General features: G+C 47.0%; 1 protein-coding gene across 1 annotated transcript; it reads left to right on the top strand.

Moving 5' to 3' along the window:
• The first annotated feature begins 9,715 nt into the window (after positions 1 to 9,715).
• On the top strand, positions 9,716 to 25,801 carry HSPB8 (heat shock protein family B (small) member 8). Its single transcript, XM_056859605.1, has 3 exons — positions 9,716 to 10,373; positions 16,957 to 17,020; positions 25,508 to 25,801. The coding sequence occupies exons 1-3, from the start codon at positions 9,977 to 9,979 to the stop codon at positions 25,665 to 25,667; spliced, it is 621 nt and encodes a 206-aa protein (XP_056715583.1). The 5' UTR covers positions 9,716 to 9,976; the 3' UTR covers positions 25,668 to 25,801.
• Positions 25,802 to 27,534: the final 1,733 nt, after the last annotated feature.

Below are 27,534 nucleotides of genomic sequence, written 5' to 3'. Positions count from 1 at the left end.
ACCCCATGGGTCAGGAATGACCCGGTGCTTGCACAGGGGACCTTTACCTTTTTACTGGTGATGTCTCAGTCACTCACAGGCACAGGGTTTGCTGAAGGGTAAATTTCCCCACTGAATGGTACATTTCCCCACAAATTAAAGATAAGAAAACGAATATGCTTTACAAATGAAAAGGGATACTTTGTGCTTTGCTGTAGCTCTTGGGTGAAGAGTTGAGTAGACACCCCCTTGACAGGTGCCGCCCTCCCTGGACCCACCCACTCCGCCTGACCAGCCTAGCACCCCAGGCGGGTTACCTGATACTTTGGGGAGTATCCTGGGACAAAATGTAGCACAAAACCGGTCCATTCACCAAAGCAGTAGTGCCAAAGGGTGAAAGAATTTCCTCTCCAACGTGGCCTGAAGGCCTGGCTGGGCACCTTAACCTATATAAAGTGGGTGCTACCAGCTGCCCTGCATAACGCAGGTTGTGGTTTGAGCGCAGCAAGTGCAGTTCCCTAGTGCGGCCTCGAAGTGTCAGGGTCACCAGCCGGGAGCCAGGGGCCTTCCCGGAGCTGGACAGGAGCTGCAGCATCTCTGTATTTAAAACCAGATGCCTCCTGGGGCCCAGTTTGCTTCTCTGGCTCTCTGCCTCGCTCCACCCCTGCCCACTGAGAGCCCTGCTTGCCGTGGCTGCCTGCCCAGGGAAGCCGAGGACACTGCGAAAGGTTTCTCTCTCTGCATTGCTGAGCTGACAGAGGAGGGAAGATCTGTGCCTGCCTGACTCAGCGCCGAAATTGCCACTGCTGGGTTGGAAGCCGGTGCCCAAAGGCCTGCTTTGGAAACTAGGTACCACCAGGGAAACAGGGCGTCACCGGGACCTTCCTGCCAGACTGCTGTGTGGGTAAGACGTTGCAAAAGGGTGGGTGCTTCAGGAGGGATTAGGCTCAAGTCAGGTGAAAGTGTGGGTGTTTCAGGAGGGAATAGGCTTCACCCGGCGGTACGTTACTTATCTCGAAGTATTGGTACGTTTTCCCCACCTCCCCAAGCAGTGAGAAGCTCTGTTTCTGAGTTTGGTTTCCTCGGCATGAAAGAGTGCTCAAGAATTCTAAGGTCTTTGTAATATTTACAAATGTGCCAGCGGAGCATAAAGGGAGGCAAAGAGCCGTTCTTAATGCAGGCAAAAGATACCCCGGAGAGTAATTGGGACAGTTTCCCCCAAGGCTTCCCCTCCGTTCCAGCTAACTCCAGTTAGAAACGCTGTGCTCGCTCGCTCGTTCAGCCTGCTGTCTCCTCTCTGACTCTTTAATCTGCCTGGCTTGCTGTTTCTGCTAACTCCCTGCCTAGGGCTGCCAATAACTGGAGATCTCCTGCTATTACAACCGATCTCCAGCCGATAGAGATCAGTTCACCTGGAGAAAACGGCCACTTTGGCAATTGGACTCTATGGCATTGACGTCCCTCCCCTCTGCAAACCCCGCCCTCCTCAGGATCCGCCCCAGAAACGTCCCACCGGCGGTAAAGAGGGACCTGGCAACCCTAATTACAACTGATCTCCAGCCGATGGAGATCAGTTCACCTAGAGAAAATGGCCGATTTGGCAACTGGACTCTATGGCACTGAAGTCCCTCCCCTCTGCAAACCCCGCCCTCCTGAGGCTCCGCCCCAAAAACTTCCCACCGGTGGCAAAGAGGGACCTGGCAACCCTATCCCTGCCCCTCCCTTCACCTTCTCCAAGTTCTAATGGGCACCTCATTGAAAAATACCAAAGAGGTCCTCAGCTATCAGGAGATCTGCCTCTTAACCATGAGCTCCCCTATGGCACAGAAGCCTGGTTGCCCATCTGGATGTTCCATGGGGAGGACAGAGCTGGGCTCTGCATTTCTTCCCCCATCCCCTACCTTTTAGGGCTTTAAAGGGGTTTTTCCTCCTTTCCCTGCTGAGGATCACTGTAGTGTTGCATCATAGCCGGGCAGAGAAAGTGAGGGGAAAGGAGGGGGGTTTCAGGCCAGGGGTGGATGTGGAGAAATTGCCGTTGTGTTGGCACTTTTGCATGGGCTGATGGGTAGGGTTGCCAACCTCCAGGTACTAGCTGGAGATCTCCTGCTATTACAATTGATCTCAGCCAATAAAGATCACTTCACCTGGAGAAAATGGCCATTTTGGCAATTGGACTCTATGGCATTGAAGTCCCTCCCCTCCCCAAACCCCCCTCCTCAGGTTCCGCCCCAAAAATCTCCAGGTATTTCCTGACCCAGAGCTGGCAACCCTACCTCTCTGCCACAGAAGCTCCGTGAGTGACCTTATGTTTGTCAAGCTCTCTCAGCCTAGCCTACCTTGCAGGGTGATGGTGGTGATGAGAATAGAATGAAGAAGGGGAGAATGATGTTTTAAGCATCTTTGGGTACATGGGCACCTGCTTCAGATCAGGACCATAGTGTGTGGGGAGATTGGGCTTAAGCCTTCCCCCCAAACTGCTTTCCTGACCTGAGCCACTAATTTGCCCCATTGGGGAAACAAGTACCGGTAGCCATCAGGATGTGTGTTGCCAACAGGGCAAATAGCTGCTCCCAGAGCCATTTCAGCTTGGGAATATACGGTAATAACAGGTGGACGGGGTAGCTTAAGCAGTGTCTATACCACTCACTTTCCCCACTAGAGCCATGAATCAAACCAACTGTGTTCAGCCCCAATTTTCTTTTAATGTGGGATAACTAGCAGAGCCCCGTGGCGCAGAGTGGTAAGCTGCAGTACTGCAGTCCAAGCTCTGCTCACGACCTGAGTTCGATCCCAACGGAAGTCGGTTTCAGGTAGCCGGCTCAAGGTTGACTCAGCCTTCCATCCTTCCGAGGTCGGTAAAATGAGTACCCAGCTTGCTGGGGGTAAAGGGAAGACGACTGGGGAAGGCAATGGCAAACCACTCCGTCAACAAAGTCTGCCTAGTAAACGTCGGGATGTGACGTCACCTCATCGGGTCAAGAATGACCCAGTGCTTGCACAGGGGATCTTTACCTTTTTAACTGGCAGAGTCCCAGCCAGGCACTTTTCGAAGGAAAGAGCAAGACAGAAGACAATTACAAGGCAAGCAAGCGGGAGGAACCAGCTCTTACACCGATCCTGCCAAAGGGACAGGTATGATTGTGAGTTTGCCACTGCAGGTAATTGCTGAACCACTCAACACTGTGTAATTAGGTGAAGCATTAAGTGTTCCATGGCAGGGTGGGGTGCAGGGCTGAAGGGAAGAAGAGGCAGGACTTGTAGCCAAGAGCGAGACCTGCAACAAAGCACAAGGAAAAGCCCTCTAGGGCCAGAACAAAGGTCCACAATGGCCAGGTAGATGCCTCCAAGAAGCCCACAAGCACAGCATGCAGACCACAGCTTTCTTCTGCTATTTGCCTCCCCACCACCACCACCACAGCAACCTGTGTTTCTGCCCTGACGTGTATGGCCCAGGCTAGCCTGATCTCGTCAGATCTCAGCTGCTAAGCAGGGTCTTCCCTGAACACATGAAGCTGCCTTCTACTGAATCAGACCCTTGGTCCATCAAAGTCAGTATTGTCTACTCAGACCGGCAGCAGCTCTCCAGGGTCTCAGGCAGGGGTCTTTCACGTCACCTACCTGCCCAGCCCTCTAACTGGAGATGCCGGGGATTGAACCTGGGACCTTCTGCATGCCAAGCAGATGCTCTACCACTAAGCCACAGCCCCCTCCCCTGGTTAGTATTTGGATGGGAGGCCACCAAGGAAGTCTAGTGTTGCTACGCACAGGCAAGCAGTGGCAAACCACCTCTAAACCCCTCTTGCCTGGAAAACCCTACAGGGTGACCATAAGTCGGCTGGGACTTGACGGCACTTTCCACTATTCAGAAATACCTTGCCTCTGAACATGGAGGTCACATCCAGCCATCATGACTAGTAGCCTTTGCTAGACCTAGCCTCCATGCAATTTGCCCAGTACTGTTTTAAAGCCATCTAAGAGTGCTTTCACATGGGGATCCTTCCCCTCATGGAGAGCAGGAAGCCCCTGGTGGGTTTTCCCCCCAGCCCTTTAAACTGGACCAAAAACAAAACCTCTTTGATCTGCTTCAAAGAGGCAATGTGGGTGGAGTGTCCCTCTGCCCTCTCCAGATGCAGCCACTATGGGGCAGAGCTAAGCTCCTCTTTCAGTACGGTGCTGGTTGCTGTGTGCCTTCCCCCCCCCAGCAGGGTTGCCAACCTCCAGGTGGTAGCTAGAAATCTCCCACTATTACAACTGATGACAGAGATCAGTTCCCCTGGAGAAAATAGCAACTTTGGCATTGATGTCCCTCTTCAAGCTCCACTCCTAGAATCTCCAGTAATTTCCCAACTTGGAGCTGGCGACTCTACCCCCCAGCCCTCTAAGGACCCTTTCCTTTTCCTAGCCCAGCGGCAAACGGTATCTTACAGCACAGCTGGGCTGAGAAAGGGAAGAGGAGGGTCACCCAGTGAGATTGCTGTCTTGCTGTACTCACCAGGGGAACGGGAGAGGAGCAAGATTTGGGGGGGGGGTTGGGAACAGCGAGCAGAGCAATATCAGGTATCTGCAGAGTCCATTGTCACACATTCTAATCCAGCTTGCTCTGCTAACGTGGTGGTGGCATGTATTTGTGCCCCCCGCATGTAGATGCAACCTAAATTTACTGCCACATCATGCGACAGCAAGCCCCATAACTGAATTATACGCTGTTTAAAGAAATGCTTCCTTTCGTCTGCCATTCATCGGCCCAACAACTTCATTGGGAGGCCCCAAGTTCTAGTTTTGTGGGAGAGGGAGAAAAACTTCTCTCAATCCACTTTCTCCGCCCTATACATAACCTCCTGCATAATTCAATATGCCACTATCATGTCCCCTCTTATTCATTTTTTTCCTAAACTAAAAAGCCCCAAATTATTTTGCTTTTTTTTTTTTACAGGAAAAGTACTCCATCCCATCGGTCATTTGGGTTGCCCCATTTCTGCAACTTTTCCAGGTTTGATTTCACAGATATATATACACTGAGAAAGTAGAATTTCTGTGCTGAGTCATTGGTCTCTCTAACTCAAGATGCATCAGAAAGGGTCATTTCCTCCAACATTTCACAGATGGAAAATGGGAACATTCTTGTCTAACATTCCTATTTTCCACATGAGTGATCACTTACTTTGCAATTTGGGCTCTTGGGCTGATTTATGGTGCAATCCTAAGCGGAGTTATGGTATACCTTTCTCGGTCCATTGAAGTCTGTGGGTTTAGAAGGGTATAACTCTGCTGTGGATCACGCCAACAGAAACATTACAAAGTGTTTGTTCTTTTGGTTCAAAATAACCTGTCCTTCAGTTTATCAACAATTCAAAAAGAGAGGGTCATGTACATGCATACATGGTAAAGACAAGTTGTGCCCATATATTCAGAGATTTATAATTTATAGACATGGCACAGAGAGTCTGGAACCTGAACGTGTAGTCTATGCTAATACATATATTAAAGGCATCTGAAAAAGCTTTTTTCAAAAGCAAAATAGGAGCCATGTTTGACCAGTGACAACTTTTCCTATTCTAGACTGACCAAACTGGAAAAAGTGACTTTTGTCCTAGGGATTGGGTAAGTGGAGAATGGTGTGCAGAAAGCTCCTGAAACCAGGGGCTCCCACTCCTAGTGAAGCTGAATAGTAGGGTTGCCAGGTCCCTCTTCGCCACCAGTGGGAGGTTTTGGGGGTGGAGCCTGACGATGGCAGGGTTTAGGGAGGGAAGGGACTTCAATGCCATAGAGTCCAATTGCCAAAGCTGCCATTTTCTCCAGGGGAGCTGATCTCTATCGGCTGGAGATCATTTGTAATAGCAGGAGATCTCCAGCTAGTACCTGGAGGTTGGCAACCCTACTGAATGGCCACTTTGGGTTTCCAACTGGAAAAAAAGCTGTTTGGGTGGTGATCAGTCCCAGGGTCTTGCCCAATAGGGTGCTAAAAGATATAACTTACAGGGACCTCATCTTGTCAGTTTTAAAAACCTTACAGTGGCTGCTGTTTCACTGCTGGCCAAAATTCACAATGATGGTACTTACCTATGAAGCTCCTCACTGTCAGGGACCTGAAGGACACATCACTATCCTGTACATGCCACCCCACCAATGGAGAAGTTCATCAGAGGCTGTGTTTTCTACAACCCCACTTTCACAGGTAGGGTTGCCAGGTCCCCCCAACCAGCAGTGGGGGATGTGAGGGGAAGGACTGCCAAATCCAGGTTGAGAAACTCCTGGAGATTTGGGAGTGGAGCTTGGAGAGGATAAAGACCTTGGTGGAGTATAATGCCACAGAGTCCACCCTCCAAAGCATCCATTTTCTTCAGGGGAACTGATCTCTGTAGTCTGGAGGTGAGCTGTAATTCCAGGGGATCTCCAGGTCCCACCTAGGGGCTGGCATCCCTAGTCACAGGCTAGGTGGGTAAACACTAGAGACAAGTTCAAACTCCTCCTTTACAGAAGCATACCTAGTGTCCAAGTTACAAGTTTTTAGCGAACAGGAAAATACATTTTTATTCTTCCTTTTATATATTCTTCTTTCCTTTGGATTTTTATTAGATGCTTCATTAGATGTCCTGCTTTTATTCCATGGTTTTTAAAATAAGCTTTGCCTGGGCTATTTTTGGATTTAAGAACTTTGCAAGTCTCCTCTGCATGTGTGGTTTTTGTCAGTATTGGCCCCGATCTACTTCGACTTTTTTCCCCACACACACATGGTTTACCCCCTAAAGAAGGTGAATATGCAGACTGAGCATTCTCTCCTGATATCTCACACTTCCTTGGGTGGCCCCTTTGCTGGTCTTGTTTTGTATTTTAAAATATCAGAGAACCTTGAACATTCTAAAAACTTATTTAAGTAGACCAGCCAAGGCTGAATTCAGCCTACCCTTGGTTTGATCGATTTACAGGAACCAGTTGATTGACTTCTTGGAAATGACATCATTCTCTCTCTAAAAAAAATCCAACAATCAATTGTGAATTGTTAAAATGCTAATGCTGAGTAGATCTCCTTACTTTGCAGAGGCCCCAGCATGTAGATAATGCTTGTGTTTACATCCATTGTCTAGGAGGATATTATTCCCAAAGCCTGTTATTTGTCTGTGCATCCTGCCCCTCCCTATTCAAACAAAGCGTTCTTGCAAAGTGGGTTTTCCATTCCAAAATGTTTGCTTGTCTACTTAAAACACAGTTGTTTCAGCAATACCAGAAGTACTCAGGTCACCCCATCTGTGCAAACAGTGGAAGGGATTGTCCATCAACAACTCCCTGTCCCTTTTCCATAGGGTTGCCAACTGCCAGGCTATTATGCCCAAATTGTGCTTTATTATTGGTTATTCTGTATTAGAGGTTTTCTTTGCTTTTGGATACATTGTATATATTGTATATATTATTTATGTTACTAATTGATTGTATAACACACTATTTTGTAAGGTTATTTTTTATTTTTGGTTTCACATCACATAGTTTTGTATTAATATCCATGAATGAACACATACAATAGAAACTTTTTGCATTTGAGCGTGTACTGTATTTTTGTAACTGCCAGGTAGTAGCAGGAGATCTTCTGCTAATTCAACTGATCTCCAGCCGATAGAGATCAGATCACCTGGAGAAAAATTGCCGCTTTGGCAGTTGAACTCTATGGCATTGAAGTCCCTCCCCTCCCCAAACCCCGCCCTCTTCAGGATCCACCCCTAAAATCTCCTGCCGGTGGCAAAGAGGGACCTGGCAACCCTACTTTTGCATCAGAATTCAAGGGTTCCCACATCAGCTTACCCTCCAGGATGTGATGCAGAGAAGTTAAGAGATATGCTTTATTTATTTACATGAAGTGTTATTAGGGTTACCAACCTCCAGGTAACAGCTGGAGATCTCCTGCTATTACAACAGATCTCCAGCCGATAAAGATCAGTTCAACTGAAAAAAATGGCTGCTTTGGCAATTGGACTCTATGACATTGAAGTCCCTCCCCTACCCAAACCCCGCCCTCCTCAGGCTCCGACCCCAAAACCTCCTGCCGGTGGTGAAGAGGGACCTGGCAACCCTAAGTGTTATGCTAATCTCTGCAGGAGTTAGGGATGCCAGGTCTCCCCACCCCCCACCCCAGCAATCCTCTCCACTGCCTGCTAGTGCCTCAAAGGCCAGTGGAAGGAATGGTGTTTAACCCCATAACTACAAAGATGGAGGATGGGACAGATTTGAAGCTCTATCTTCAGGCCTTTATTAGGGCTGGAGTTGACTAATTCGCTACAAACAATAATTATCTCACATGTGATGTTAGGCAAGTTGAACGCCTGCCTTGAAACGCTGGGTGTGCTGCAGCAAGCAACTGCTGGCAGTTCCCGAACGATTACACCTTGTTAAGACTAATTGTTGTATGGCATTTCGGTTTTTCCTTTCATCTGTCAGGGGCAGAGATCCATATCTGGTGGTAAATACGGAGCTCGTAAGCTTTAATGCAGGAGTGCCAACCTTGTTCACACATGCAGAATCGCCTACACTGCTGCTGAACACTGACCTACATCGAAAACTCCCTGCAAATAGAAATCCAGTATGGCAAGCCAAGAGAGGGGGTAGCAGAAGGTTCCTCCGTGCTATGCTGGTTTGCTGTTTGCCAGGGGTTGCCAACTCCAAGTTGGGAAATTCCTGGCGATATGGGGGTAGAGCTTGGTGGGGGGGGAATAGTGTTTGGAGAGGGGAAGGACCTCGGCAGAATATAATTCCATAGAGTCCACTTCCCAAAGCAGCCATTCTCTCCAGGGAAATTGATCCCTGTAGTCTGGAGGTCAGTTATAGTCCCTGGAGATCTCCAGGTCCCATCGGGAGGTTGGCAACCCTATGGTAGCTAAGGACAGTGGAGAAGGGCTTCTAGCATTCTTTGTGGACTTCCTGGAAGCATCTGGCTATATTCTGGACTAGGTGCCCCAGGGATATTCTTTGGTTCTTATCTCCCTAGTTATACTATCGGCTGATATGCAGATACTAAGATAAAAGTTTTCCTGGAATGGAGAAATGGGGGGAGGGGGGGAAGAGTGGTTTTTCCTAGTTTAATTTCTGCATGTTTAAAGGTTCAGAAGCCGAGCCAGTTAAAAAGGGGGGAAGGGAACTTCTTCTAAACAAAAGTTCCTGCCATCCCCAGAGTAGATCTTCAGAGGCATGCACGGGGAGGCTGCAGTCCTGACACCCGAAGCTAATAATAGCATACTCGTCTTGTGGTACAGTTCATAGTGACAAGCAGAGGGGGGGAAAGGGAGGGAGGGACATGTGAGACCGGCTGCCTAAACTTGGATCTCCCTTTCGGTATGCTTGCCCCATTGGGATGAGATCAGCTGTTGCCGCTTGGATTCTCCAGGGGTGTTTCATCCTCTCCAAAAATACGGCTCGCAGGGCAGGAATTGCAACACCACCACCACCCCAGGCACTAAGCACGTATAAAAAGGGCGGACAGTCATTTGGAACTTTAGAGAAGTTTCTCGGCTCCTACCAGAACAGTGTATTTAAGTTCCCCTAAGAGACCAGGCAAGGAGGCTTTTGACCAAGAGGAACAAAAAGGTGAATTTCTTTTAATCCTTTAGCCGACCGATTTTTTTTCTTCTTCTCTGGAATTCAAGCAAACAAGACCTCTCTGCTTAGTTTGTGCAAGATTGAGCTTTGAAGCTGTGCTTCGTTATTTCAGTTTGAAATTGTTTTTTGCCTGGTGGGTTTGGAGGGGGGGGAGTGAAATAAGCAGGCTGCGAAGATTGAAACAGGATCCCGAAGCTGAAATTTAATTTCCTCCCCACCTTTCTGACAGCTGCCGCGGCACTTCGCAGGTTGAGCAGACGGATCTCTGCTTTTGGACGTCACTCAAGTGCCATTTTCGCATCCAGGACTAGAAAGGACTGCTTGCAAACTTTCAAGGGCAATTAAGAACAGCTGTTGGGTTTTCTTTCTTTTTTAGATTTCCCCCCACTCTGTGGGTTCCGACAAAGAGAGAATCATGGCTGACAGCCAGTCGCCCTTTTCCTGCCATTATCCTGGGCGGCACCGAAGCCTTCGAGACCCATTCAGAGAATCCAGCTTGTCTTCTCGACTCTTGGATGATGACTTTGGAATGTCCCCCTTTTCGGGAGACCTAACTGCGGACTGGCCGGACTGGGCTCGCCCACGGCTGACCACAGCATGGCCAGGCCCGCTGAGATCAGGGATGGTCCGGAGCACAGGTCTTTCTCCACCGGGCTACGGCTCCAGGTTTGGGGGCTACACGGAAGGGGCTCCCTTTGGGGGAAGCCCTTCGTCCTTGTCTGGAGAGCCATGGAAAGTGTGCGTCAACGTGCAAAGCTTCAAACCGGAGGAACTGACTGTGAAAACCAAAGATGGTTACGTGGAAGTGTCAGGTGAGTAAATGGGAAATCAAGCCAGGGTGCCGGTTCAAATGCTGGTTGGTGGGCATAAGTCATATGAAGTTTTTTACAGAATTGGCTGCAAAGTTTAATTGGTGTCGTTAATTTAGTACATGCTCATCCCAAAAAGGAACTCAGGGCTACATGTACTGTTCTCCCCCACCTCAATCTGCCAATCCTCATAACAGTTCTGTGAGGTGGGTTATCCTGCAGGAGAATGACTGGCCTAAGGACACACAGTTAGTTTCATTTAGTGAAGATTTGAACCCGTATCTCCCCAGTTCAGCATTTGAACCCCCTACACTGCAGTAGTTCACACTGGTAAGTTGATTAGCTAAATATGGGCGACTGTGGTTTTCCCCTACTGGAACAATAAGCAACTTGGGGGCATTTTCAGCTGAGCTCAGCTGGTACAGGCAGAACCCCATCTCCCTAGTACAATAGCCCCTATTCACCGCCCCCTTCTGAGCAGTTGCTTTTTGTGGCTAAATTAAATCCCAGGTCCTCAGCTTCATAGTAATTTTGGCCCTAAAATGTGGGTTGGGAAATTATTAATTGGCAAATTATGGTCAGACCAGGAAACCCCCTTTAAACTACAGATTCCAGTTCTGGCTTGGAGGGCAAATGCTTGTTTGTTCTTTGCGGGGTGAGGGACTATTTTGGTTCTGGAGTGTTACTCGAATTGGAAATTGAAAGGATGGTCTTTTAAAAATGGCCTTTCCTTCTGAGCATGTGGTATCTTTTGATGACTCATCCACAAGTTATTTTAGGTTTCAGTACCCAAACCATGTTGATCTTTTAATAACACTTAAATTAAATCAGTTGATTGATCAGTATAAAGGCAGGCGATCCATCAACTTAAAAATCTGTTGACAGCTCTACCAAAAAACAAAAAAACAAATGAGAAGCAGTGTGTTTTGAAGAAAAGGGATTTATACTTTGGTGTGCATTTCTCGAGCACACGCCTACTTAACTGTTTATAACAAGGATCACATAGTAAGCTGGCCAGAAATAGAGGTGCTCTTGATAAATATGCACATGTGGTCTAAAACACAACGTCCATAAATGATTCTTGTGGGTAATGTCAAGGGGAAGGAAAACAAATTAGCATTCAAAAACAAAGTTTGGTTATGAGTTCATCTCAGGACCATGCTGACCTACAGTTGATTTAACCCAACAAAGGACTGATGGAGACTCAAGACTCTACAGGGATTCTATTCAGACAGTCCTTTGAACAAACTGAAAATATGCTGATTTTTCAACCTGCGTGTGGATTCCATTTCCTTTTTTCCTAGTCCTAATCAAAGTTTGGAATGACATCAAAACACTCAAATTAGGGACAGAGGCAGTGCAGTGTAATGCTTAGAGTGCTGAACCCAGGTTCAAATCCCTACTGTGTAGGGTTGCCAACCTCCGCCCCAAAAACCTCCTGCCGGTGGCGAAGAGGGACCTGGCAACCCTACTACTGTGCCATGGAAACTTGCTGGGTGACAATCAGGGTTACCGCACTGTGTATTCCCAGCGATGTATTAAGAGTTTGAAAATGTTATAAAAAACATCGCTTTAAAAGGGTTTTTGGATACCACGGCTTATAAATGGTTGGAAGACGTCTTCACAGCTAAAGGGGCCAAACAAAGTGCGAACAGTATTTTTTATAACGTTTTCAAATTCTTAATACATTGGTGGGAATACATAGAAAGTGCAAACAGTATTTTTTATAACATTTTCAAACTCTTAATACATCACTGGGAATACAAGTGCGGTAACCCCCTCGGGTTGCCAGGTCCCTCTTCGCCACCAGCAGGAGGTTTTTGGGGCAGAGCCTGAGGAGGGCGGGGTTTGGGGAGGGCAGGGACTTCGATGCCATGGAGTTCAGTTGCCAAAGCAGCCATTTTCTCTAGGGGGACTGATCTCTGTCACCTGGAGATCAGTTGTAATAGCAGGAGAACTCCAGCAACCACCTGGAGGTTGGCAATCCTAATTCAAAGGCTAGTGGGGCCAAGTGCAGCTGTGCTTGTCTGCAGCTGCCCTCATGTACCACCCTCCTCCCACCCAATCCTAGCCTGCTGTATCAAATTGGATTCTGGTTTCACCCTACAGCAGGTGGGAAAGAGGACTGGTCGTGGAGAGGCACAGAAAGCATCCTCTCTGGGCCACAATCGGACAGTCCTCGATCCAGAATTGTGCCATTCCTACCTTTGTTTTGCATGCCTCTAGACTGTGCCTCAGCCTTTTTTCCCCATCTATAAAATGGGGCAACTCTCTTTTCGGGTTGGTTGGTTTTTAATTAACTTCCAGATGCCACATCATCGGAGAAGTTGTCGAGTTGCAGTGCTTCCCTCCCTGTTTCTTACAAGCTGTCTGATTTGCAGTTCTGAAAAGCGGGTTTTCCTTTGATCTGCCTCTCCCCCAGGCTTTGGAATGAGATGAACAAGCAGCTCTGGTGCCGGCCCAGCTTTGTATCTTTGATTAAATTTCGTGTACCTGACAACATTTTAAAAAGCCCAAAGAGAGTAGGCCAGGAAGACAAAGGGAGAAGGGATTGGAGGCAAGAATTTCAAAACAGATGACGCAGGAACCATTTTAGGACAATTAAAAGGTCCCCCCACAATATGTGAGATGTGCAGGAAGATACTGAAATTCCCCACCTGTTCCACAAAATAGCAAATCTGTTAAAGGGCCAGTTGACATATAACATGTACATTATTTCTCACTGGCAGCCAAATGTGTGAGTTAGGCTTCCCCACTTCAGTCTGGGAAATTCCTGGAGAATTGGGGGTGGGGCTTGTGAAGCTGGGAACCACCTCGAATCTATGTATGCCACAAAGTCTGCCTGCCAAAGCTGCCATTTTCTCCAGGGGAGCAAGATTTGAGTCCAAGGGGGGGGGGAGGGAGGGAGAGAGAGAGAGAGAGAGAGAGAGAGAGAGAGAGAGAGAGAGAGAGAGAGAGAGAGCCCCTTGCTGGATCAGACCTGTGGTCCATCTAGTCCAGCATCTTATTTCATGCAGTGGCCAACCAGTTACTCTGGAGGACCAACACCAAGGACTACAGGCCAAGACCCTCCCCTGACATTGCCTCCAACCACTGGCATTCAGAGGTTTGCTGTCTCTGGATGTAGAGGTTCCCTTTAGTCCTCATGGCTAGTAGTCACTGTTGGCCTTTCTAATTCTCTTTGAAAGCCATCTGTGTTCATGGCCATCACTACATCCACTGGCAGGGAATCCCACAATTTAATTACTCATTGAGGAAATAAGTACGGTACTGCCTTTTGTCTGCCTTGAATCTATTGCCCATCAACACCAGTGGGTACTAGGGTTGCCAGGTCCCTCTTCACCACTGGCGGGAGGTTTTTGGGGTGGAGCCTGAGGAAGGCGGGGTTTGGAGAGGGAAGGGACTTCAATGCCATAGAGTCCAATTGGCAAAGCGGCCATTTTCTCCAGGTGAACTGATCTCTTCCTCATCTACCCAGATTAAGTATGGTAGAAGATTACGTGTTGTGGAGTCTGCTGTCCCCTTTAGCCAGTCTGCTGAGGACAGCAGTGGTCCCACAGATTCCTCGCTACATAAAAGGTCATCTGTTGTGAGATAGCAGAGGCCATCATTCACTGGGCTCAATTCTGAACTGCTCGGTTAGCCTTTGCACTGGAAGTACGCCTTGTAAAATGGCACTGGGCAGTTCCGTGATCCCCTATTCACTTATGTGGACAATACTATAAATGCAGCCACTGCCAAGCTCCTTGAATTAGTGCACAGGGTGTGCCATAACAGCACATTCATGCATACCAGTAGGAAGCACAACTGGGTCAGATTTTTTTTTGTTGGTGACCATCACAGTCGATGACTCCCTTTCAACACCGTGACCCTGCAGATTATTTACTAGGGGGAGGGATTCCAGCCTCCAGGAGGGACCTGGGGATCTCCTGGAATTACAGCTCATCTCCAGACTAAAGAGGTCAGTTCCCCTGGAGAAAATGAATGCTTTGGAGGGTGGATAGGGTTGCCAACCTCCAGGCTGTCAACTGGGGGTACAAAATTCTGGTTTCCCAATTTATCCCAGGGACCCAGACAAAGTGTCGCACGGGAGGGGGGTAGCAGTGGCGTCTCTGTTCCAATCTATATCTCGAGTGTGTTTTTCTGACTGTGAGGTGGGGCCCAAATATGGTGAACGGCAAGAGTCTAGAACAATTCTTTGTCTGAGGGCCAATGGTGGCTCTCAGCAACCCTGGCTGACTCCCTCAGGCCGCCATGGTGATGTTTAACTGAGGGCCAAACCTCCTCAGATATGCAAAGGGAAGGTGGTTTTGAAACTTCAAAAGTTCATGTGAGCGCCTTGTACAGACTGGCATTTCCTCAGCTGTCCCTCCAAAGCCATATCGGGGTGGGGGGGTGTCCACATTCGTCCAGGCCTTTTACTGCTTGCTGGCTCACTCTGAAATGGGCAGGGAGCAAAACAGAGCCGGTCAGTCTGCCATGAGGGTAGGCGATGGGCCTGTTCTTGCCGGAAAATGCCACTCCGCATAGCTTGCCCAAGTGCTTATTGAGCTGCTTCAGACTGCAGCTGTTCATGAGGACTCAGCTTATAAAACAAACACCACGCACATAGAGGGCATAACAGGGAGTTGCTCCCAAAACTTGGCTTGAAGTGAAATCTTAACTGAGTTTGGATCAGAGCTAGGGTCACCAACCAGGGTTGGGAAATTCCTGGTGTTGTGCTCAAGACCTTTGGTCAGACGATCTTGAAATAAAGCAGAGCAAAGCAAAGGGAAATTCCTGGAGATTTGAAAGCCTGGTGAGGGCAGAGTTGGGGAGGAGGAGCTTGGCAGGGGAGGAACCCCTTAATTCCCCCTTTTCACATTCCCGCCTGCAATCAGTAAAAGAAAAAAAATACCTCTCGGAAAAGGATTGCAGCATTACATATTGCGAGCCATATGCGAGCACAGGTTTGCAAGTCGCTGTGTTCGCAGACAAATTCCAAAACCAAAAATCATGAAATTTCTTCTATTAAAAAGGTAAAGGTCCCCTGTGCTAGCACCGGGTCATTCTTGACCCATGGGGTGATGTCACATCCCGACATTTTCTAGGCAGACTTGGTTTACAGGGTGGTTTGCCAGTGCCTTCCCCAGTCATCTTCCCTTTACCCCCAGCAAGCTGGGTACTCATTTGACCGACCTTGGAAGGATGGAAGGCTGAGCCAACCTTGAGCCGGCTACCTGAAACTGACTTCCATCGGGATCGAACTCAGGTCGTGAGCAAAGCTTTGGACTGCAGTACTGCAGCTTACCACTCTGCGCCACGGGGCTCCTAATATCTTCTATTAGGACCAACCAAAACACAAAACAGTGCCTGGTGCAAGCTTTTGACGTCTCTAGAACTTTTCTTCAGGCTGGATGTTCACTACAATAAAAAAAAGCAGGAGGAGAGATCAGTGGTAGAGCATCTGGTTTGGGTACACAAAGTCCAAGGTTCAATCCCTGGGATATCGCAGTTAGAAGGCTCAGGTGATATGAAATATTTCTACCCAGGACTGTGGAGTGTCAGAGTACACAACGTTGACCTTGGTAGACCAACAGTCTGGCTCAATAAAAGCCAGCTTCATGTGTTCAAAGTACAATGACCTGCGCTTGTAATCTTGACGTGGAAAACAAGATGTGCTGCAGACTAAACTGGATTAATTTAGATGGCCTTGGATGCAGAAGAGGTTCTTAAGTGTACACAGTTGCTGTAAATGGCATTCTTCCTTTTGTGAATATGAGAGGCAGCAGGAGGGTAAATAATCTCACCAGCATTAAATGAGACACACAGATCTTTTGCAAGCCAGTGAGCAAAGATAAAACACGATGGTTCTTAATGAAGCTGGAGGTTACTTTAAGATGTTCAAAAGGTAAAGAGCCACTGGAATTCAAGTGGGTAACAGAAAGCCATTGTCATATAGTAGTTAGAGTAGGAGAGTGGAAACCCGGGTTCAAATCCACACTAAAATTTACTAACTCACCTTTAGGGTTGCTAATCTCCAGGTACTAGCTGGAGATCTGCTATTACAACTGATCACCAGCTGATAGAGATCAGTTCACCTGGAGAAAATGGCCACTTTGGCAATTGGACTCTATGGCATTGAAGTCCCTTCCCTCCCCAAACCCCCCTCCTCAGGCTCCGCCCCCAAAACCTCCTGCCAGTGGCAAAGAGGGACCTGGCAATCCTAGTCACCTTGGGCCAGTCGTTCCTATCAACCTAACCTACCTCCCATGATTGTTGTGAAGATAAAAAGAAGGAAAGAAGAGCTATCTATGCTGTCCTGAGTTCCTTGGAGCAAGAGTGGAATAAAAAACATGATAGCTAGGTATAATCTACCTTCTATTTATATTGTGTATTTAAGGTATGTTTGTTCTCGATTGCTGGCAATCGCTGTATCAATAAACTGAAGGATATAATCTACCAGAAGGAGGGTCTAGTGGATGGAGGGTAACAGCAGACATAAGGAACGTTCCAGAATAGTATTTTTTTGTGAGAGGTACTGTTAGAAATGTGTTCTCTCTGGATTTGCTGAAGGGTTTCTTCCTCACCACTCTAATCTTGGCAGGTAAACACGAAGAGCAACAAGAAGAAGGAGGAATAGTCTCCAAGAACTTCACTAAGAAAATCCAGTAAGTACTGAGGCCTCTAGCAGTTTTATTCTACTGTTCTTCTACATGTATCCCTGTGTGAATATCTGCAAGTCATCCCTTCACACATGCATCTCTTTGAGATGTGAGAAACACCACAGATGCAAAAGACACCACTGTGTACTGGCACAAAAGGTGATCATGTGTACCCTGAGTAAGACTGGCTCAGGGCCAAACCAGACCTGATTTTGGTAGTTCTACAAGTGGAGCAGGAGGGAAGGCAGCATGGTACAGCCTGATCTCGTCAGATCTCAGAAGCTAAGCAGGGTCAGCCCTGGTTAGTATTTGGATGGGAGACCACCAAGGAAGTCCAGGGCTGCTGTGCAGAGGAAGGCACTGGCAAACCACCTCTGTTAGTCTCTTGCCATGAAAACCCCATAAGGGGTCGCCATAAATCGACTGCGACTTGACGGCACTTTACACACATGGGGAGCCCCCAGCATTTGTTTTTTCATATAGCAGATGTGAGAGGACTAATTGGATTCCGACCATGACATGAAAGAAGGGAAGGGGGTTATGTTCCCCTTTGTGCCATTTTTCCATCCTGAAATGACCCCACACAGATACTATTTGCCTTATTGGAGAAATGTAACAGGTATCTTTCCCCACATTTGTGTGTGTGTGTATAAAGTACTGTCAAGTTGCAGATGACTTTTGGTGAACCTGTAGGGTTTTCAAGGCAAGAGATGTTCAGAGGTGGTTTGCCATTGCCTTCCTCTGCATAATGTCCGTGGTATTCCTTGGTGGTCTCCCATACAAGTACTAACCAGGGCCAACCCTGCTTAGCTTCTGAGATCTGATGAGATCAGGCTAGCCTGGGCCATCCAGGTCCAGGCTCCCCACATTTATCGGTCCCAAGTTTTACCTATCTTTTTCTTTACAGGGACTAATAATAGCATTGTGGGGGGGGGGGATTCTCTTACAGCAGTGGCAGAAAAGGAAAGTGTTAACTCCCTATGCCCCGTTACCAATATAAATTAGGATCCACCATGGCTGCTTTTCAATGCAGTACATAGTTTAGCTCCTACACTGTCTCTTCTTAAAGGCCTATACTAGAAACATCTGAAAATGGAGCACCATATCTTGAAAGCAATACAAATGACTTGGTTACCACATGGTGGGAGTTTCTATCACAGGGGGTTTGTTTGTTTGTTTTGGTCATGTGTGTTACTATAAATATGGTAGGCTTTCTTTCTCTATATTTAATATCAGTGGTTAAAGTTAGGGACAATAGAATCTAGTGAAGATTGTGGCTTCTCATTCATCTTGAATATTGAACTTGAACTCATATTACTTACTTGGTACTCTGCTGAGACCTTTGAAAGACTTTTTGCCCTTTGATTGTATATTTTGTACAAACTGTGTGTTAGTTATAGTGTGGTTACTTGTGTTTGTACATTGTATGTATATAGGTATCTCAGTAGCTTATATAAATTGTACCTTGTTTGTAAATGTTCTTCGCTCCTATACTATTTTCCTAACCTTTGGTATTAGTATAGAAGTGCCTGTTTCTCCCCCAGTACCTGGAGGTTGGCAACCCTACTCCAGAATAGATGTGGGTCCAGAAGATCCATGGACAGATCGTCCCAGCAAAAGGCTGGGAACATCTCCCCAGCAGTTGTGGTGTGGGGGAGATGGGAAGTGAATCCTGCCCCTGCTCATGTAATTTCACCAATTGAAAATGCCTTGCCCCCTACCAGTCTTGTTATCCCTAAAAGAGAAAAAAGACAGACACCTTTCTCTTTACCTGTATTTTTCTCCCCTTCCAGGACTAATAATAGCTTGCGGGCATTAATGAAACAACAAGAAAAGGGGAAAGCTTAATCCCTCTCTACTATCACCCCACAGCTAGTTTTGCCAACTTTGGGCTGGGAAATACCTGGAGATTTGCAAGGTAGAGCCTGGGGAGGGGAGCGTTTGGGCAAGGGAGGGACCTCAGTAAGATATAATGACATGGAATCCATCCCCCAAAGCAGCCATTTCCTCCAGGGGAGCTGATCTCTGTAGTCTGGAAATCAGTTGTAATTCCAGATCTCCAGACCCCACCTGGAAGTTGGCAACTAGGGATGCCAGCTCTGGGTTGGGGAAGTACCTAGAGATTTTGGGGGTGGAGTCTGAGGAGTGTGGGGTTTGGAGAGGGGTGGGACTTCAACACCACAGAGTCCAATTGCCAAAGTGTACGTTTTCTCTGGGGGAACTGATTTCTGTCGCCTGGAGATCAGTTGTAATAGCAGGAGATCTCCAGCCACCGCCTGGAAGTTAGCAACCCAGTTGGCAAACCTACCCACAGCCCTGATTTGATGAGGGGTCCCTACACAACTGAAGTTGCCATTAAAAAACACCGGAAGGCTTTGTTCTGGATCACACCCTATTGCATCCATTTTGGCCCTGATTCTGTGTTTGTAAAAGACTATGAGGGGATAACAAGTATTGGTGTCTGGCAGGATTCATACAGAAGCAGGCCTCTGGGAAAGCAAAGAAGCACACAAGCTTCTCTTGCTCTCTCTTTGACCTCGGCCCAGCCTGGTTCTGAATCTTTCTGCTGTAGAAGTGATATAGGGCGGATTGTGCTAGTAATGCTAAAACCATTTTGACCTTTCCCTCCACCTGGTAGCATAGTCACCATCTTCATTATCTTCTGATGATGGTCTAAGTCGTTGGGAATTTTAAAAGCCCTGTAGAAGGTTCAGGATGGGGACACTCCTCACATCTGGGAACTCACTGGGAACAGACTTTGGCTGGAATCCCACCCAGTAGCTTACTAAGCGTAGTACTTCACCTGGCCTAAGTACCATGCGGCCAACAACCCTGAAACACCAGCGGCCACCATGTCGTCGTCTCTTGCGCCCCCAACCCCAATGTCTGAAATATAAATTTCAGTGTTATTTTGTCTGCTATGGGATACCTGCTGGGTCTTGCTGTTTGCCTATAACCCTGTTATGCCTCCAGGTAGGACTTACTTTTCAATGCAGTATTTATTTCCAGCTCTTGCTCTTAATCCTATACTGCTGGCATATGGTATAATACACCCCATACAATTATAGCTGGGCTTTACAAGTTATATCTTTAGCCTTAGCTTGTGAATAACATAATGTTCACATCTCCCTTTCCTTTTTCTCTTCTCGCCCATGCCATTATTCTCCTCCTCTTTAAAATAAAGCAATTTCTAAAAAGGAAGAATTAGCGTGACCTGTGAAAGCCAAGCCGAGAATAGCAAAATAGGGTTTTAAAAATAAAGAAAAGGGCCTTGGGCCAAAAAGCACACAGAAATATTTCAGATGTAAACTTCTGTCTGTCTAAAATCAACTTTATTATAAGGAATAATAAAAAAAAACAGTCACGGCTCTCTCTGAACTTTCACAGCCCTACCTACCTCACAAGGTGGGGAGAGTAAGGGATTGTGATTATAAGCCATTTTGAGACTCCTTAAGTAGGATTGCCACAGGCAACTCTTTGCCACCGGGGGAGGTTTTTGGGGAGGAGCCTGAGGAGGGTGGGGTTTGAGGAGGTGAGGGACTTCAGTGCCATAGAGTCCAATGGCCAAAATTGCCTTTTTTCTCCAGGTGAACTGGTCTCTATCAGTTGGAGACCAGTTGTAATAGAAGGAGAGCTCCAGCTATTACCTGGAAGTTGGCAACCCTATCCTTAAGGTAGAGAAAAGCGGGGTTTAAAAACCAACTCTTCTTTTATACAGATTCACGCTTTGTGTGTGTGTGTGTGTATATAGGCATTTTACCAAATTTTGTTCTGTGCAGAGAGCACAGAGAAAAGTCCTATAAAAAGAAAACTTTTTTAAAAAACCCAATCTTTTCAGGCCAGGATTTTTCCCCCTGCATCTTGTAGCTCCTCTACAATAGCTGGCAAGCTACCAGCAGCTCATGAGGTATCTGTTGTAGGTTGCCAATTCCAGGTGGGGCCTGGAGATCTCTTGTAATCACAACTGATCTCCAGATGTCTGTGATGAGTTCCCCTGGAGAAAATGGCTGCTTTGAAGGGTGGACTATATGGCATTATACCCCGCTGAGGTCGCTCCCCTTCCCAAACCCTGTCCTCCCCAGGTTCCTCCCCCAGATCTCCAGAAATTTTCCAATCTGGAGTTAGCAACTCTAGTTGTATACACCTGCTCCAGAGTCTCCTATGATAGTAAGATGGACTTTACAGTGGTCATTCCATTCACACATCCTACTTTCCTCCACCACCTGTGTTTGTGCTTCTTTCTACCCTCCAGGGGGGGAAATGTTGACTTCTTTCTTTCATAGGCTAAGTTTCCCCAAGGCCACCCCCCACCAGGCGCCAAAGAGCTGGGGCTGGTTCTGCAAGCATTTTACCTATTTGGGGGACCTGATTTACCAGTTGACCAGCACAGTGATCTACTGTGGATCAGTTCCCTGGTCTTAAGCATCTGTTTACCTGTGGTTGAGATCATGGTAGCTACAGGGCATGTGTGCCCAGATTTATAATCCACCCTAAAGCTAAGGATGGCATAAGAACGTAAGAAAAACCATGCTGGATCAGACCAAGGTCCATCAAGTCCAGCAGCCTGTTCACACATTGGCCAACCAGGTGCCTCTAGGAAACCCACAAACAAGACGACTGCAGCAGCACCATCCTGCCTGTGTTCCACAGCACCTAATATATCTGGAATGCTCCTCTGATCATGGAGAGAATAGGTATGCATCATGACTAGTATCCATTTTAACTAGTAGCCATGAATACCCCTCTCCTCCATGAACATGACCACTCAGAAGGACCTGTGGGTTTTCCCTAATTGTAGGCTTGTGGCCCTTGAGGGAAGGGGATTTTTGAGAAAGCAGGTGTCTGGGTGGTGGTGACTTCCCGTTTAGGCTTAGAATTACCCTAGAAAGTGACATCAGTATCCATTTAAAAATCTATTTAGGAATCCACGCATCACGCTGTCAAACCCCCACTGTTTACTTTTAAGCACTGAGTCATGCTCCAGAACTTTCTCTGCCTTTTTCCCCTAAGCCCAGGGAGTGCAAGGCTGAACGGCTTTTTCGAGATGGAACTGACTCACGCCTTGATTGCCAACCCGCCCGCAGCACACAAAAAAGCGTCAGGGGCAGCCATGGTTTGTGACTCTCCTGAACGGGAGCAAGGCGGCCTGTGGGGTCTAAAGTCAAACCTGCCCCTCCAGGGTTGCGTTGCTGCTTCTTCCCTGACTGGGTAGACTACAAGTGAAATCATAAGGCAAGGGGGGTGGGAGTGGTGCCTATCCTAGGGTTGCCAGGTCCCTCTTCGCCCCCACGAGAGGTTTTTGGGGTGCAGCCTGAGGAGGGTGGAGTTTGGGGAGGGAGGGGCTTCAATGCCATAGAGTCCAATCGCCAAATCGGCCATTTTCTCCAGGGGATCTGATCTCTGTTGGCTGGAGATCAGTTGTAATAGCAGGAGATCTTTTGCCACCACCTGGAGGTTAGTAGTGGAAATATAGTACTAGGCTCAAACCAATTAATTTAAATAATACACAAGCAAACTATGCAAACATATATTGTGAACAATGTGTAACATCTACAGACAAGTGAAAACAGCAGTGATAGTATGTACAAGCAAATCAATAGCAGGAGATCTTTTGCCACCACCTGGAGGTTGGCAATCTTAACCCCACCCGCCTGCAAGCTATTTCACACATTGCTATGGTTGCCCAGATCCTGGAGGAACAAATGGCCTGCCCCTTTAATACAGGGTGTTATTTACCAGGTGATATATGCCATGAAAAGCTTGAGTTGCCCATTTCCACTCATTAAGCCTCTGTTAAAGGGACAGGACATGGGTTCCCTAGGGCTGTTGGGGACCTGGCCGTACGGCCCAAACTCAGCTTTACCCCCTTGATGAGAACTAGGCCAGTTGCTGCTTGTTTCTTGGGTTTTACAGCTGCCTAAGAAGGAGCTCCTTTTTTGGACATGGATCATTTCTATTCGAATGCAAAACGTTCCTGGGCGTTCTTCTGTTAGGCTTAAACTGCCGCAGCAGCCAGTTGGACTAGTGCCTGCCAAGGAATTTACGTAGATTTATACAAAGACCTTTCTCACACAAGACTAGGAGGAAGGGGGGTTCTCGGCAGCCGAAAAGTATGCGTAACTCTTCTTTCGCTATTCCATCCCCTTCTTCAGTTAACGTTTCCTGCTAAAATAACTCCTATCAGTTAAGAAGGAGATTTATTCCATTAATCACTATACCAGAGCTGGTGGGAAACTGTAAATAAGTATAGGAACTTTGGATAGGGGACACCCACGTTTAAATCCCTCCTTGGCCACAAATCTTATTTCTCCCTTGTTTAAGAATAGGCTGGGGGTAGAGTTAATCATTTGCCTATTTGAAAAAGAAAAGATTTGGTCAATTGACCAGTCATATTGGGTCAAGTATTTCAAAACCTTTAATTTTATTAGAGCAAGGGAAAAATACTTTAATCATCATGTTTTTGAGACTTCTGCTCATTACAAAAACAAACCACTTCTTGTATGAAGCCATGAAAGAGACTATTCAGACGTTGTAATGGATTTATTGTAACTTTTTTCATGAGGTTTCTACAGCTGCCAACAATACACTGAACAGTCATTCCCTTTGGCTTTTGTCCTGGAACGCCAGGTCAGCCTACGGTCACAAGATTTAAAACAATGGAAATAAAATGGAAATAAAAACTAACAGCAAAGCAATTTTCTGTTTTTAAATGTAGCTGTGTTAAATAAACTGCAGGCCAGCTGCTTCTTGTTTGGAGAAGCCTGCAGAGACTGTGTGGCCAACATGAGAAGTTTTTCGAAGTCTGCCCACACCCCTGCAAGCTCTTTCACCCTTTGCTAGCTATGGTTGCTGTGAAGCTGGAGGAAAAAAACGTCCTGCCCCTTTAAAAAAAAAATTTGGCCGTGAAATCACAACTGACTGATGGTGACCCCACAGGGTTTTCAAGGCAAGAGACATTCAGAGGTGCTTTGCCATTGCCTGCCTCCCCGTCATGCCTTTGGTATTCCTTGGAGGTCTCTCATCCAAATCCTTGCCAGGTTCGAGGCTGAGAGTGTGTGCCTGGCCCCAGTTTCCACCGCAGAGTGGGGATTTGAACCTGCGTTTCCCAGATCCTGTTCTCACATCTTAACCACTACACCATGCTGGCTCTTGCCCTTCGAATAGAGGCTTAATATGAGAAATGGGCAGCTGAAGCTTTTTATAGTCTAGAGGAAAATAACCTCACCTAGTAAATATAATCCCATTAAACATCTGTTAAAAAGGCAGGACATATTGTCTCCGGGTAGTTGGCAACCATACACATTGCACGGCTGCAAACCCAAGTCTGATAGGTAGCCAGCTACTTAAATGGCTGTTCCCGTATGTGCGTTTTTAATTTTTTGTTCAAAACACTTTAGAAGTATAGTCCGAAAATGTGAAAAGGCCTGTGAGTAGCTATTCTTCGAGGAGCCCCGTGGCGCAGAGTGGTAAGCTGCAGTACTGCAGTCCAAAGCTTTGCTCACGACCTGAGTTCGATCCCGACGGAAGTCGGTTTCAGGTAGCCGGCTCAAGGTTGACTCAGCCTTCCATCCTTCCGAGGTCGGTAAAATGAGGACCCAGCTTGCTGGGGGTAAAGGGAAGATGACTGGGGAAGGTACTGGCAAACCACCCCGTAAACAAAGTCTGCCTAGAAAATGTCGGGATGTGACAACACCCCATGGGTCAAGAATGACCCAGTGCCTGCACAGGGGACCTTTACCTTTAGCTATTCTTCGGATCAGTTCAATTGGCCTGTCCACTATGTGTGCATGCCAAAGATGCAAATTCTTTTGCTTAAAAAGAAAAGAAAAAAAAACCAAATGGTGTACGCTTATAATATTGCTTTGGATTGTAGGAGTGTTTGGGAGGGTGGTTTTATATTTTATTCTGTTTTAATTTCAAATTCTGTATTTTATATAAAATTTTGATTTATCGAAAAGCCTTTGAGCTACATAGACACTAGGGTTGCCATTTGCCTGCTTCCTTTGATGGCACTCACTATGTGAGTGGGGGGGAAATGGATGGGGACAGTGCTGTGCGACACCGTGACGTCATTTCCAGCTGAAAGACTGGAGTTATGTCATCACACTGTGCAATAATCTTTAAGAATCTTCCTGATCTCTATGGTAAAACCATAAAGATCGGGAGTGTTCCTAGAGCATTGCACAATGTGGTGACATCACGTCCAGTGTTCCAGCCAGAAATTACATCACAATGTTGTACAAAGCCATTAATGTCTGTCTCTGCCCCACCCTGATCTTTCTACTGGTTGCCAGCCTGTTAGACACACCTGTTAATCAATACAAAAATGCTACAATGATGTTGAAAAAAATCACTGTAGATGCTGTTAAGTCAGACTATATATTTTTTCTTGCAATCCTGAACATGTCCAAGAACAGGTCTTTAAATATTTAAGTTTGCCCTGAGGCTAAATCAGAATACTTCACAAAATGTTCCATTTTATTTTTTTCCTAGGCTTCCTGGAGAGGTGGATCCTACCACAGTCTTTGCTTCCTTATCACCAGAGGGGCTACTGATCATCGAGGCTCCTCAGATACCTCCCTACTACCAGTACGGAGACAGTAGCTATGGTAACGAGATACCTGTGGACAACCAAGAAGCCACCTGTGCCTGAAGCTCTCCTTGCATTTCCTCCCCTTCAACCCTTGCTCTTCCCTCCTTGTGTGACTGCATTCACCAAAAGTCGATTTGATTTTGTACATTTTCTTATAAGATCCTCTTTTGTAAAAACATGCCCTGCTGCTTCCCAAGTTCTAGTTAGATCACTGTGCTGCTGGGAGAAGGGAGGTGCCCACGCACCCTGGAAACTACATGTCCCATAGTTCCTTGTGATCCAGATACTGTTGTGAGTGTGCACTTCAGCATCCCAGGCCTAAAGAAGCCTGGGACATCTATCTCTTCAAGCGTGGGGCTTTTTTCCTCTCTCTCTCTGTGTAAAGTGCCATCAAGTCACAGCTGACTTATGGCGACCCCCCCACAAGGGGCTTTCAAGGCAAGTAGAAGCAGAGGTGGGTTTGCCATTGCCTTCCTCCGCATAGTCTTTCTTGGTGGTCTCCCATCCAAGTATCGACCCTGCTTTGCTTCCAAGATCTGATGAGATCGGGCTATGCCATGCCGCCTTCCCTCCCCTGTTCCTCAGTAATCATTGTTATCTCATATTAGATCCCGTATTTTTGATACAGCTCCCGAGGCCCTATTGATAGTGACCTTGAACCAGAGGAACACCACTCAGCGAGACCCGTAGCACTTCCAAACCAACTTGAGGATGATTCTGAGGAGGAACCTTTCTGAAGTCTTCCCCCAGGAGTACAGGCTAGCAACTTCTAAGCCTAGGACTGGTGTTTCAGATCTTTCAGGCAGGAAGCTGGATCCAATTTCCACTGATTCCCCCTTCATGTAGATCCTTGAGGTCTCCCCCTATCCTCCAGAAGTAGCATGTTGTGGAGATCAGTGGGTGGCAGGAAAGTTCCATGCTACTGATGGAAAATTTAATCTGCATCCCCCAGCCAAGGAAGTAACCAGCATAAGAGCCTACAGCGAGCAATTTATCTGCTAGACCACACTCTCTTTAAATTCCATGCATTTTAGGTGGCAAAGATGTGGCAGTTATCTTGTTCAGGGTACATAAGTAGGATTGCCAATGTCCAGGTAGTAGATGGAGATCTCCTGCTATTACAACTGATCTCCAGCCAATAGAGATCAGTTCACCTGGAGAAAATGGCCGCATTGGCAATTGGATTCTATGGCATTGAAGTCCCTTCTTTCCCCAAACTCTGCCCTTCTCAGGCTTTGCCTCAAAAACCGCCCACCGGTGGTGAAGAGGGACCTGGCAACCCTATACATAAGGGCTCATATGAAATCCACCCATTGCTGTAGTACTCGAAATCAGTTTTAATATTAAATCCCTTGCTATGACCGGAGTACCCGCTACCCATAACTCAGATACCTTGTTCCCCTTGCTATCTAATCCATTTGATCCCAATCTATACCTTCTTCCTTTTGCCTCTGCTGCCTTTATTTGGCCATTTGAAGCTCCTGCTCTGCCTGGAACATGTTCCCTAAGAGACCTCAGGGCCTGGAATGCTAGCCATCGGGCATATGCAGAACCAGATATAGCTGCTGCCTCAAAGAAATCAGCCAAGGAAGTAAAGGATCATGTGGGCAGCGAAAGTAACTTCCACAAGTCCACATAGTGCTGGAATAGCCAGCTCTCATTGAACATTTACCTTTAATTGACCATGACTCTGAGCCTCTTGGATTATGGGGCTGCCAGTGGCCAATCAAAACACTTACCAACCTACTGATTTTGCACTGAAATTGCTCCTGGATTGCAGTTGGTCCATCCAAGTTTACAAATGTTTCTGGAGCTCTGATGTTGAACTACTGAAGAAGACAGTGTATGTCTTCATCTTTGAGCGTGGTGGAGTACTTTGGCTCCCTGCCAGTGAGCATCTCTTCTTCACTACGGCCACAATGACCAG

This window comes from Euleptes europaea, chromosome 13, assembly GCF_029931775.1.
Source record: "Euleptes europaea isolate rEulEur1 chromosome 13, rEulEur1.hap1, whole genome shotgun sequence".
NCBI lineage: Eukaryota > Metazoa > Chordata > Lepidosauria > Squamata > Sphaerodactylidae > Euleptes > Euleptes europaea.
Note: the sequence above shows the minus strand (reverse complement) of the source record. Positions and strands in the feature narration are given on the sequence as shown.

What these genes read in the sequence shown, in the direction of transcription:
- HSPB8 (XM_056859605.1), top strand. Translation starts at nt 9,977, where the DNA reads ATGGCTGACAGCCAGTCGCCCTTTTCCTGCCATTATCCTGGGCGGCAC. An exon ending in TGGTTACGTGGAAGTGTCAG is followed by an intron (nt 10,374 to 16,956) that starts GTGAGTAAATGG and finishes TAATCTTGGCAG; the next exon opens with GTAAACACGAAGAGCAACAA. An exon ending in AACTTCACTAAGAAAATCCA is followed by an intron (nt 17,021 to 25,507) that starts GTAAGTACTGAG and finishes TTTTTTTCCTAG; the next exon opens with GCTTCCTGGAGAGGTGGATC.